We start from the raw sequence: 13,746 nt of genomic DNA, 5'->3' as shown, positions 1-13,746 counted from the left end.
TAAAATAATAAACAAAACTTCTAAAATATATAGAAGGGTATTAACTTACAATTAAATGTATAATTTTTAAACAAAAGGGTTTCAAGTATTGAAAGAATAATTTTTGTCAAATTTAAAATACAAAATTGTGGTTCTCTCCATGGTCCGTCGTCCGAGGGTTAGTTGAAATGCTACTAACATAAAAACTAATAAAATAGGCAATAGAACTTATTCAACAAATTGTTTATAAAAACTAACTAACTATAAAATAATAATAATTAGAAACAATTAAACTACTCAATTTACATAATACACAAAATTTACAAAACATATAGAAGGATATTAATTTAAAATTAAATCTATAACAAAATAATGTAAAGTACAAAATTGTGGCTCTCTCCATGGTCCGTCGTCCAAGCTTAAAAAACTACAGTTCCTTAAAAATTGATACCCCAACACTCGTTTCATGTAATATTTTTGCAATACAGCGTCATCGGGCTAACATACTCGCAGAGCACGATATAGTTAACTATATCGACGTTCCAATATTTTTACAACCGACTGTACGTACACAAATCATGCGAGTATGTTTTGTTGGCATCGTTTGGCAAGCAGTCAGCGAGGTGGGAACGGGAAGCGAGGCTTCGGTGAGCGTATAAAGGTTCTTCGAAGCATCGCGGATTCTATTCGGAGACCGGTTCTGGTCGCCACTGTTCGCAGCGATACTTTTATCCTTGGCGAGATTCCGACCGCGTACGATTGCGAGAAGGTGATCAGTCGGCTATAGCCAGTCGTCTCCTATCTACTTGGTGCGTTGTTTGAAATTCTTTATTACCGCGTGAATACACTTACGAGCAGCTGCCTTTTGTCCCGTGAGAACGAAATTCCGTTTGATCAAACAACATGCCAACTTGTACTTGTGAGAAACGAATGTTCAACGAGGAGAACCACGTGTGTCAGATGAAGCCGCCTGTCGAAGCTGGCGAGTACGAGGAGGAAACACAGGAGTACGATCCCGCGGTTAGGTAGGACTCAGAAAAATAATTTTCTAAAATTATTTCGGTTGGACTTTTGCTGATCAATATTGGTAATAATGTTGCCCATTTACCATATTTTAATATAAATTATTATACGTTTTGTAATATATTTATTTCTATTTAATTTATATTTATATTTATTTCTAATTAATATTGTAAAGAATACTGACAAACTAATAATGTTATGACAGTACATATATTTATGTACGTCTTATCTAATCATCGCGATTTATCATGGCGCATAAGAATTTATTGGATTCGAGATTGCGTAATTATGCTTGTGGATGGTAATCGATACATTTTTTTTTTTGTTAAGATGTCATTGATAACTTGGTAATGTACGTTCTTTGTTGTATATTAATTCATAAGAAGGATTAGGTTTAAAATGTTATGCAAAGTGTTATGTCTCATTTTTAATTAGAATTTGATTTATTATTTTGAATTGACTAGCTTAATTATTTCTAATTATTATTATTATTTGGAATTTGGTTAATTTTTATACAAAACTTTTTGAACAAGTACTTTTAATTACTTTAACAATTATTATGTTGGGTATACTTCCGAAAGGCCCCATCACCTCAGGACAATCAAACTTCGGATTTATAGTAATTGAGGGACGAGAAATCGAATGAGGCCATTTTCAGAACTGGCAAATAAACCGTTCTCGAGATATACAGGGTATTCTAAAAGTGCAGAAACCCCCTATTACCTCGATAATAACGCATTTTCACGGAAAATGACTAACCTAACCTAGGTTAGGGTTAGGGTTAGGTTAGTCATTTTGCGTGGAAATGCGTTCTTATCAAGATAATAGGGGGTTTCCGCACTTTTAGAATACCCTGTATATCTCGAGAACGGTTTATTTGCCAGTTCTGAAAATGGTCTCATTCGATTTCTCGTCCTTCAATTACTATAAATCCGAAGTTTGGTTGTCCTGGGGTAATGGGGCCTTTTGGAAGTTTCCCCATTATGTTAGTAACGTTTCAATCAACCCTCGGATGACGGACCATGAAGAGAGTCCCAGTTTTAACTTTAAGTTATATCTTTGTATATGTTTTGAAAGTTTGGCTTATTATTTTAAATTCACTAGTTTAATTATTTTCAATTATTATTATTTGGAATTTGGTTAATTCTTATAATTCTTTTTTTTTTTTTTTTTAAATTTTGCAATGAGGACTCCCGTAAGTTGTCCCTGCGGGCAAATGCTCGCTTACCAACTAATAAAAATTATCTTGGCGTTATCGACATGATTGTAGTAATTGGAAGTGAGGAGCAGGAAAATTTTCAAAAAACCCGCTAACAAAATAATCATAGTAGGAAAATTTGGGAGATAAGTTGAAAGAGCACTGGGGGCACCAGTGCACATACAGGGCAGAAGCCAAAGAATGTAGCTATACTAGATAACAAGGAAAGAGGAAGCGCTCAAGGCGAGCAGGAAGTGAAAAGACAGTCATATGGTGGGAAAAGGATATGGAGAGCGAAAAGGCACATTTTCCTCTGACGTAATAAATTGTACTAGAGGATTTGAATGCTCATTGGCAGAGTAGTTAGAGCGAAGACGAGCTACGTAGTCCTTAATTAAGGGTACTTTTGCAATGTCATGAAGTGAGGCCGTGGGAAATCGTTGAGGTTTATTCAGAATAGTTTTCAAAATTTTTCCTGGTCTCTCTGAATAGTAGTTCTGCAATATTTGGGGCAGATTGGCCACCAAATTTGAGAACCGTAGGTCAAGATTAATTCTTATAATTTTTATGTTAGTAACATTTCAATTAATTATCGAATGGCAGACTATGGAGGAAGTCCCAGTTTTAACTTTAGGTTAAATGATCCAAGTTCCACTGTTTAAGGGTTGAATAATTTAACAATACATAAATTCCAGAACATGGTCTGGAATTTAGAGTTTCTTGGATCCCAGGCAAGCAACTAAAAATCGGGGACTATATTTTAAAATTAAGTTTAGAAGTCGAAGCCAGTCGATTTATTCATTTCATACAGTAATGACTAGACTGCAGATATTAATGCATTTATTTATGCATATGGAAATATTTAAAATATATGTTGAATGTACGCTAAATATAACTAAGTAAAGTAAAATATTTCAAAAGTAAAAAATGCAGAAAAATAGTATTTTTAAAAGAAAATATATTATGAAAATACCTCTATACGGGCTCTTCTTATTTTGCTTATATTTAGTGGTAAACGTGGCCCCTAATAGATAGGATGGATTATATTTCAAAATGGCTATAGACAGATAAAAGTTGAATGATATAACAAGATCTATTTTTCTATGACTTCATTTCTTGAATAAATCCAATGATGTACATAAAGAATGCAAGTGCACCCTTTTCTTAACTGAAACTGCAAACTACTTTTTACATAGATCAATTATTCAAAATATTCTGTATAAAAAGGTATTATGATATAATATAATAAAAATTCACAATTTGTGTGGTATGCACAATTAAAAATTAATTTTCAAGTGCAAAAATTTTAAATTTTTAATACATTGTTGATTATTTCGACGTTATGCCTTCATACTTTTTTATGTAAAACATTTATAAAAAAAAATATCCAGTTCTTTTAAAAAAAAAATGTATTTAAATTTTTTTATATACATCGTTGCACTTATAAATAAGTAGAAATCAGAGGAAGGTAGACTAAAATGTTATATGATCCTCCTATCATAAATTGTTAAATCATATTCTTATTACGTAAAACTATGAGTAGAACCTATCTTAGAATTAAGCAATATTGAATGTTTGACATTTTTGATAAAGTTGGGAGATCTGACCCTACATTGATGAATAGATATTAATTTTTCTTTTTTTGCTCTGCAACTTTTTCTTGTCTATAACTGTTTTGAAAAATGTAATCTCAGTTACTGGAACAGGATATATTTTAAAAATGATAGAATATAAAAAAAAAAATGTTACATACCAGGAAAAATTAAATGGTGTTTAATAGAGCATCAGATAATATGTATATCGGTTCCGGAAGTGGAGGACTTCCGGAATTTCAAGAATTTTAAGGTCACCTTTACTTTGTTAAATGGAATTGTATTTGTTTTAATGTCATTTGATGCATCTCGTTATTCGTTATAAAAATACATATATTAAGTCACTTTGATAGAAAATTAATTAGTTCAAAAAATATCTTAAGGAGATATTTGAGTTTTCTCAATTTGACAAATTTGGGGGCGAAGGGGAGAAATTTATACTTCCTTCGATGTCAATCACTGCATATTGTTATTCTGTACAGAAAATTACTAAGGTACTTGGGTCTAAAATTGATTAACCCTTTCTCTGCCACGGTGGTCCCATAGTACCGGCGCTTGTCTTTTCATTTGGGCCAAGGGTGATCCAATTTTCTACTAAGAAAAATGTGTTAGTTAATATATTTCGCAATTTTTTGCCATCACAAAATTTTTAATATGAAATTTGTGGCCCACTGATGCAAGTTCAAAAATTCGCATGGCAGCGAAAGGGTTAATTTAAAAGATATCTTAGGGAGGGTCAGGGAGAGTCTGGATTAGTCTCTCCCCAAGATACCTTTTAAATTAATCAACTGTCGACCCAAATGCCTTAATAATTTAACGTAACAAATAAAAATACGCTTCGATTGACCTATATAAAAGTATGTAATAATATTTAGAAAAGTGAAGGTGACATTGAAATCTTTGGAACACCTCCACTTCCGGAACCGACACATACAATACCTGATGCTCCATTCGACGCCATTTAATTTTGCCTAATGAAATTTTTCTCTATCTTCCATCATTTTAGAAATTCAAGTTGTCTCAGTTGCATGAAGCACCCTGTATTTTGTGAGTATAAAGAGAGAAAAATGTTACGTAAACATAAATCATTTGCAGCTGTAACAGGCTTCCAGTTACGCAGTGAAAACAGATCTGTGATATTTACATTCCGTCTGTTTATACTATCTTTGTTTACTATCGGAGGTCATTGAAACTGCTGAATGTAATTTCCGCTAGTATCATTGATAAAGCTGTGGAGTTTAATTGCGCAATTACGATAGTTACCATTTCGTTCGTATTTCATATTTTTGTTTATTCTTAACAAAACTTCAAATAATCTATGTTTATATAACATTTTTTTGTTGTTTATACACAGAATATGCGGTGATATTTGTGTGGAGAAAGCCAAATTCATAAGACACGCTATGTATCAACCCTCGGGATGGTGGACCATTAATTTAATTTTTTATTTCACGTTACTTTCATTTTCTGAATTTTACCACTGTTTCTGTAAGGATTATTCTTGCCATATGTAGCAGTCGAGAAAACAAACAGTGTTTCGCCTCGGGATCGTCTGTCAAGACTCGTCAGTGAAGCTGACAACAGACGATCCCTTTTTTTTTTTTTTTTTTAATAACTGTTTATTAGTTTCAGTAGTACAAATATAGAATATATGGTTACAAAAAAAAAACAGTTCGGAAAACAACCAATACGTTATACACGAGTCAAAATCTACCTGCCCCTGAACATGGGGTCTCGCAGACTATACATTCGAACGCGCAAATTGCACCTATGCCAAACTAGAATTAACAATGTTTGTTAAATATTAGCCTACAATATCACAGCTCGCAATAATATGTGTGAGATCAGGGGAAAAATTACAATAAGATTTACTAATGACTAAAAACCCCTAAGTACTTTCTTTGGTGACTTACTAACTAACTTAGACTAACTTAGGAACTAAATAAATACTAAGGTCATAAAATTAAGGAAATATACAGGGTGTCATGTAACGCATTTTCACGCTCCTAGATGGTGGTAGGGGGGGTGATTCTGAACAACTTTTTCCTTTGCGAAAAAGTGGTCCGAAGCTTCCTTTTTGAATTATTAAGCAAAAACACTGACCAATCCGAGCGCGTATAACGCGCGGGCTCAGGGACGGCAGCGTCGGCTACGAAGCAGAGCTTGACGTAGGTCGCGAACGAACGGCTCGGCACCCCGTTAGCATAGCACAATAAAAAAATTAAACTAGTTAAACATTTTTTGTTGTTGTTCAAAACGAATACGGAATCTAATCTCTTGTCGCCTGTCATTATGTAAAAAAGGAAATTTTAAACATTCTAAATAACAAATAAAAATGTTTGAAATGAAATAATGAATACAAATTTTAAAACAATTTCAGTGAAACTTACTCATTCGTTCGTAAATTTAATATTGTGCTATGCTAACGGGGTGCCGAGCCGTTCGTTCGCGACCTACGTTAAGCCCCGCTTCGTAGCCGACGCTGCCGTCCCTGAGCCCGCGCGTTATACGCGCTCGGATTGGTCAGTGTTTTTGCTTAATAATTCAAAAAGGAAGCTTCGGACCACTTTTTCGCAAAGGAAAAAGTTGTTCAGAATTACCCCCCCCTACCACCATCTAGGAGCGTGAAAATGCGTTACATGACACCCTGTATACATGGAAAGGGGGACCCAAGGACGGTACCCATTAATTACCTAGTTATGTGGGGTCTGTACAACAGACGATCCCTGCCCCAGACACCTATCATACCGAGGTTCGAAACTTGTATTTATTCGAACCGCATGCCGGGCGAGCACTTGCGAGAGACCGTTCACCTCGCTGCCACCTAGCGGTCCCCGGCCCGAACTCAAGGCGTCCGGGAAGACGAAACCCCTTCCACTAAACATGATTGCGACACATACAGGGTGTCCCAGAACTGGGGTAGGAGCCAAAGAGGAATGATTGCTGAGATCATTCTAAACAACTTTTTCCTTTGTCAAAATGTTGTTTAAGGCTTCGTTTTCGAGTTATTAACGAAAAACACTGGCCAATCAGAGCGCGCCCTTAGCGCGGGCCGAACCACGAGAGTGTTGGGTATGCTCTGCGTTCAAACCGTGGTCGTGATCAAGTGCATCGGCACTACATCGGTGTAATAGGATTCGTTGTTCATGAGCAATCAATAATTCGATATTATTATTCCTTTCTTTTTTTAATTCATTATTCGATACAACTTTTGCCCAACGAATCCTATTATATCGACGTAGTGCCGATGTACTTGTTCACGACCGCGCGGAGCATACCCAACACTCTCGTGATTCGGCCCGCACTAACGGCGCGCTCTGATTGGCCAGTGTTTTTCGTTAATAACTCGAAAACGAAGCCTTTACCAACATTTTGGCAAAGGAAAAGGTTGTTCAGAATGACCTTACCAATCATCCCTCTTCAGCTCCTACCCCAGTTCTGGGACACCCTGTATATGAAATTCTTTCGTTTTAAAATTATGCATTTTACTTTAGGTTAATATCTTTGGGTCGTGATTGATCCAGACTCTACTATTCAAGGGTTAAACGTTGAATATGTATTTTATTTAAATTATAGTAATATCTAATTTTATTATCAACTTTTGAATGCAATTTGTAACGAATCACTTGTTACCAGTGCCGGCGCGAGGCAGGTTCAGCGCGTTCGCCGGAACCCGGCCTCGCGTTTTGAAAGGCCCCGCGGTCTACAAAAATTCGCGGTTGAAACTAATAAAAAATTATCTTCAGTCATCAATAAGCCAAGACCGATTTACATCTCTGACTATTCTTTCAATAGAAAGCAAAGTAGCAAACTTAATCAATTTTGATGACGCAATCAAAGATTTTGCGGCGAAAAGAGCGAGAGAAGTTACGTAATGTTCATTTTACAAAAAATATACGTAACATCCTTTCTACTTATAATAAATAATTCCTTATTGTGAAATTTAAGTATAGGATTTGAATGTGTATTCTGGCTCCACAAAATTTTTGAACCTGGCCCCGCAAAAGATCACTCCGCCCCTGCTTGTTCTAACCATGACCGAATTAAGATTTCTGGGGCCCCGGGACTATCAAACTTTGGAGGACTCCTTTGGTTGATAAACTTGACTTAAAAGTCAAAATTTACTTTAAATAAAACTAAATGATATTTGATCATAAGGAACAAGAAGAACGATAAAAAATCTCTGTCAATATTTCAATATAATAAATGGAAGGTTTATAACCTTTGCAAAGTGGGGCTCGGGCTATGGCTCCCATTCGACCAGCCCTGAATCCAGTATTAGATTTAATGAAGGTTTATTTTTCCTAATTAATCCTGTAAACATTTGACTCAATGAATGATTATTTATTAAAATAAAAGTCTCAATAAGTATCCTAGAATATTTTCACATTGTTTGAAAACCAAGAATAATAAAAAAATAAATCGTGGACACAAATGACCTAGGTTACCCACCGAAGTTGCAAACACTATGCTTGCCCACTAGTGATGTGCGGTCCGCAAAATCTGTTTTATGTGGAATTTTGGAATAAGAAAATTTTTATGTGGGAAAATAATACTTGTAACGAATTTATATGAAATGAATTTCATTCCATGTCACCTGTATGTTCATTTTATACAAAATAGATTTTGAACATGCTTATTGCAAGCATTAACAAGTAAGTACTGTATGCGTCCACTAAGTTGAGACTCGAGGTGTGAAACGCTCCCCCTACTCCTCACCTCGAACCCTCGTCTAGTAGTAGTAGTAGTAGTTTCTACTAGTAGTTGTAACCTAGGAAGCGAATAGCGAGAATGCGTGTGGGTCAACTGTATAAGTGTGCGTGTCTTGGCCTGGCCCATCTAGCTCCGACCAATCAGACCCAATTCCTTAGGAGTCTCAACTTAGTAGACGCGTACAGTACTTACATGAGAGTTGGGTCGCGGACCGCGGCCCGCAGGAGCTCGTCCGAATCTGCCCGACTTTATCCGACCTGACCCGAAACAGTCCGGCTATCCGACTGCACGCGTGAATCGGACACCCGCCCGAGCCTTAAAGGCTGGTTCAGACACGGCTAGTAATTTAGTCGAGTGGGGAGTAGCTACTTACTACTAAACCGTTTAGTGCATAGAAAAGTGTCCGGACTAGTACAGTTGAGCTTTGAAAATCAAGAGTTCAAGATATATCCCTTGACTAAAGAAATGCGTCCGGACAGGTCTGTCCCGAAGGCTAGTTAGTGGTGGGGCAAGCCTAGTTAGTGGTGGGGGAAGCCTACTCGACCAGCAAAATCCAATGAAACGGATCGACTCGACTAAACCGTTTTACTAAACTACTCGACTAAACTCTAGTGTCCATACACTAAACTACTCGCCACTCGACTAAACTACTAGCCGTGTCTGAACCAGCCATTAGCCGGGTATCCACCGGTATCAAACGCCCGTATCGTATCACCGTTCCGAACCCTTTTGAATAGGCAGGCGTTGCCTCGTTGCATGCAACGGCGTGCTGCGGCTCGAACAACATTTCTTCGTTTCTTGATAGAAACGGTTAGGCAATAAGACTGGGCCACTACAGGCGAGGAGTTTCGTTTTGCTGCGTGCCGTTCCAAAGGAACGGAGGCAACGGACCCATCCGAAAAAGGTATAGCCGGATAAGATGGTCAAAAGTGCCCCCAAACCAAATTCAACTTGCGATGAACTATTCGATAGGTGATAAAAAAAAACCAGTCTGTGCCAAGTTTCAACCCTGTATCTCATCTGGGAGGGTAGTTACGGGTAAAAATATGATCGCGAGGTTTTTGGCCAATTTCTCCTATTTAATGACATTCGAAAATTCTGAAAAAAATCAGAGACATTTCTATTTGTGAGGCACATATTACAGAATTTTTTCAGATTTTTAGATTGAAAACTAAAGCCGTGAAAAATCAAAAACGTCAAATAATCCTGAAAAATGGCGATTTTGTGTTGAAGGAGATGAGGTCCTACGATCATATTTTTTTTGTAAGTGTATATTATTGATACTATCATCCTCAATTTTTTTCAGATTTTTGGCAGAGGTGCGCCATAGTTAAAAAAATTAAAAACCGATTTTTACGCTGTTTTTTGCGTGTTAGAGTTACCTATTCGGCGAATTTTCATCTGTTATTTATCAAATACATGGTATATACACTGTTCAATGTTTTTACATGCAGTGGAATAGAATAGGAATTAAACTAAATAAACTTAATTGATAAAAGTACGTTATATCCGTTATATTTCAAAAGATTAAAGGTATTTTCAACGGTGTCGGTGGTCCAGCGGTAAAGGGTCTGACTGCTAAACCGCTGGAAGCTTCTTTTCGTAGGTTTGAGTCCGCTCAGACTCAATCTTTTTTTTTTGCAAATATATTATTTCAAACTTATCCAGTTTTTTCAAACTACTTATCCAGAATTGTTAAAGATAATGAAAAATATTAAACAATACTGTAACTGACAAAATACATAATAAGAGAAACGGTAGAATAGAAAGTACTTCAAAATGGTATTTATGTATATTACAGATAAAAATATTGAAAAAATATTATTGAAACATTTGTAAATCGTACATGATAATTCTTAATGTAAACAAGTATATTAATGTAAACAAGTATATTAAGAATTATCATGTACGATTTACAAATGTTTCAATAATATTTTTTCAATATTTTTATCTGTAATATACATAAATACCATTTTGAAGTACTTTCTATTCTACCGTTTCTCTTGTCATGTATTTTGTCAGTTACAGTATTGTTTAATATTTTTCATTATCTTTAACAATTCTGGATAAGTAGTTTGAAAAAACTGGATAAGTTTGAAATAATATATTTGCAAGGAGGTGAAGGAACGGACCGATCCGAAAATTGTCGGTTTCTTGCCGTTCAAAGCATAGGTTCGGAGACCACTTGAAACGTAAAAACAACATACCCAGGCGAAGGCCCGAAATGCTATGTCAAGTGGAAGCATGACACTTGAGGCACGAGATAATATGATTTGGAATCGGATATATCAGTGAGATAATACTAATGCAACGACTGAACTTTGTTATTTTACATTTTTTTCTTCTAAAACTGTTACCAAGATATTTGTGACGTTTTTCTGATTAAAATGATACCAAACACGATATGGTTTGAACAATTACAATAAAGAAACAGCATGCAGCAAATTGAAACTTCTCGCCTATAGGAGTTTATTTCAAGAAGCGAAGAACTATTGTCCGAGCCGTAGTACGCCGTGGCATACAACGAGGCAACGCCTGCCTATTCAAAAGGGTTCGGAACGGTGATACGATACGGGCGTTTGATACCGGTAGATACTCGGCTTAATATTGTCCACGAAAGGCTAATGTTGATTCACTAATATCACGATTTAAAAGCTTTGGTAATTATTTAGAAGTTGGTCCTCCTCACCGATTTTCGTGACCTTGAAATATGTTGTCAAGATCATCATTCTGAACAACTTTTCCCTATACATGTTACCGCCGCTCGGCCTTAGTTTTCGAGATATTCGTAAAAAACTTCAGTTATACTTATGTCACCAGTACACTGTATTCCGGGAAAAATGGAGACTGAATAGTGATTGAAAGAGTGATTGAAGTGGTTTGAGGTTAGGGTTAGGGTTAAGGTTAGGTTAGGTTTAGGTTTAGAGCGTACATGGCGTGATACGAGAGCTAATATTCCTCGTTATGGAACTCGTACGTCTCATTACGTGGGATATATAGCTGAGTTTTTATTCCGACGTCAACATGATGTTAATGTGCGTATAATCGCATTTTTTGACATGATGGGCGAAATGTTTCCGATTTCTGACAAAACACAAAATGAATAATAGGTATATGTATAATATATAAAAAGTGAAAGAAAGAGTAATTATAACGTGAAAAATTCAAAAACAAAACCCTAACCCTAACCCTAACCTCAAACCACTTCAATCACTCTTTCAATCACCATTCAGTCTCCATTTTTCCCAGAATACAGTGTATGTACTCGTAATCTAACAAGTTTAACTAAAGATTTTTGCAAATATCTCGAAAACTAAAGACGAGCGGCGATAACATGTATAGGGAAAAGTTATTCAGAATGATGACCTTGACAACATATTTCAAGGTCACGAAAATCGGTGAGGAGGACCATCTTCTAAATAATTACCAAAGCTTTTTTGAAAAAAAGAAAAAAGAGAATTGAAATTTCAAAAAAGAATTTTATTTAATTTTATGTTCTATACTCATTGTTATTTTCATTTTTTAAATGTTGCACTATTTCTTTAAATATTATGTTCACCTGTATGAATCCTTTTTATTTAATATTTTAAATAGAATATTATTGAATATGTTTCAAGGGTTAATTAACCCTTGAACAACGGAGCCTGGGTCAACCACGACTAAAACTTGGGTTATTAACCTAAAATTAAATGTATACATAATTTTTTAATAAAAGGGTTTCATATATTAAAAGAATAATTTTTAAGGAAACGGTGTAAAATTTAGAAAATGATAATATAAAATTGAATTGAAATCGGGCTCTCTACATGGTCCGCCCTGCGAGAGATAATTTATAACATACAGCACTCTGATACTTATAATTCATCTTCCATCTGTCCAACAGGTTAGTTCTTTTCCACAGTATTATCTTTTAATTTAACAATATAGGTTTATTGACAACTGTTATAATTGCATCGTTATATTTCTTTATCTCTCATTGTCAGTTGTCCTCAGATGCGCTGACAGCGTCGCGCACGTGTCTCTTACTCTGATATCGCAATCAGGTCATTCCACGTCAAATCGATCACTTTTTACGTTGATGTCAGGGATTTTGTTCCGAACGCAATATGATGTAGTGCAGATTAATCGTAAGTGAAGTGAAGGGAAATTGAGTCGCTTCCAATTTGTTTAAAAAATATAAATCTTTGAATTTCGTAATTGTACCTTGCAAAAATTATACATATATACTTTCAGCATAGAGCATATAATAATAATTAAATTCTGTATCCCCTTTTATATATACCCTCTGAATTTCATTATCATCAGTCAGTGCCGGATTAAGGGGTGGTCTAAGGGGGCCCCCGTTATAAGCCCTCCATTTACTACGTCACTAAATGTCCAATGAGAGGATGTAGTAGGATAAAATAATCAAAACTGCTCTTGATACCAATACAAGATTCAACCCCTATCTCAATCGGGAGGGTAGTTTTATGCCAAATTTTTTCAATTTGACATTATGCAAAAATTCTAGGATATTTCGTACATGTTTATTTATGATTGTGAATTTCTTTTAGATTTTTTTGTTGCAAGTTCTATGGGTGAAAAATTGAAAACTCCAAGAAATGTCAAAAAATGCACTTTTTTAAGGGTTAATTTGATTTTAAGCTAATAAGATACTTGATTATTATCTGTCTTAAAAATCTGCTTACAAAGTGAATTTTTCAAATTAATATTGTTAAAGACTTGTAGGAAGTCGACGCTACGGATAAGGAGAGCTCACGAATCCGTTACGCAAACGAAGAAACGTATACCGCAGTTCACCAGAGTCCATAACTGCGACGCGCAGGTTGGAAGATGGTGGGGGCACGCAGCGAGCTCTCTGCTAATCGCTTTCCACTTCGTTTGGGAGTATCGCCAATCAGGGCGAAGATGCGTACTAGAGATGCGCGAAGAACGAAAACTGGTCTTTTCGCAGTTATGGACTCTGGTGAACTGCGGTATAACAAGAAATGTAAACCGCAACAGCTGATCGGAGTTCGTGAACTCTCCTAACCGTGTCAACCTCAAGCGTGGCGCGTGTGTGCGCGAGCTGTAATTTTTCAATGGAAACTGCGAAATGAATGTTTACAAATAATGTCTATCGATATGAAGGAGACAGAATTTCGAGTAGTCAGTATCTTATCCTTGTAAGTTGAGTTAGGGGTAATTGGTATTGTTCTAAAATTAACAAAATGGTTTAGCATATTTGTGCTGAAATTACAG

General features: G+C 35.8%; 1 protein-coding gene and 1 long non-coding RNA gene across 3 annotated transcripts in view; one reads left to right on the top strand and one right to left on the bottom strand.

Moving 5' to 3' along the window:
* The window catches only part of LOC114881749 (uridine phosphorylase 1), a 73,097-nt gene that overhangs the window by 29,374 nt on the left and 29,977 nt on the right, over window positions 1-13,746 (top strand). The window contains exon 1 of one of the 2 annotated variants that reach the window (XM_046289261.1): window positions 649-1,004. The exons of the other annotated variant lie outside the window; for it this stretch is intronic. Within the exon in view, the coding sequence (XP_046145217.1) occupies window positions 883-1,004 (122 nt within the window). The 5' untranslated portion in view covers window positions 649-882. Of the gene's footprint in view, window positions 1-648; window positions 1,005-13,746 lie in introns of those variants that run through there. 2 annotated transcript variants of the gene reach the window in all.
* LOC123988601 overlaps window positions 1-13,746 on the bottom strand; it is a 40,760-nt gene that overhangs the window by 17,139 nt on the left and 9,875 nt on the right. The gene's annotated exons all lie outside the window — the stretch shown is intronic.

The sequence above is a fragment of the Osmia bicornis genome, chromosome 16, assembly GCF_907164935.1.
Source record: "Osmia bicornis bicornis chromosome 16, iOsmBic2.1, whole genome shotgun sequence".
Classification (NCBI taxonomy): Eukaryota; Metazoa; Arthropoda; class Insecta; order Hymenoptera; family Megachilidae; genus Osmia; species Osmia bicornis.
This window is presented reverse-complemented; position numbering and strand designations above follow the sequence as displayed.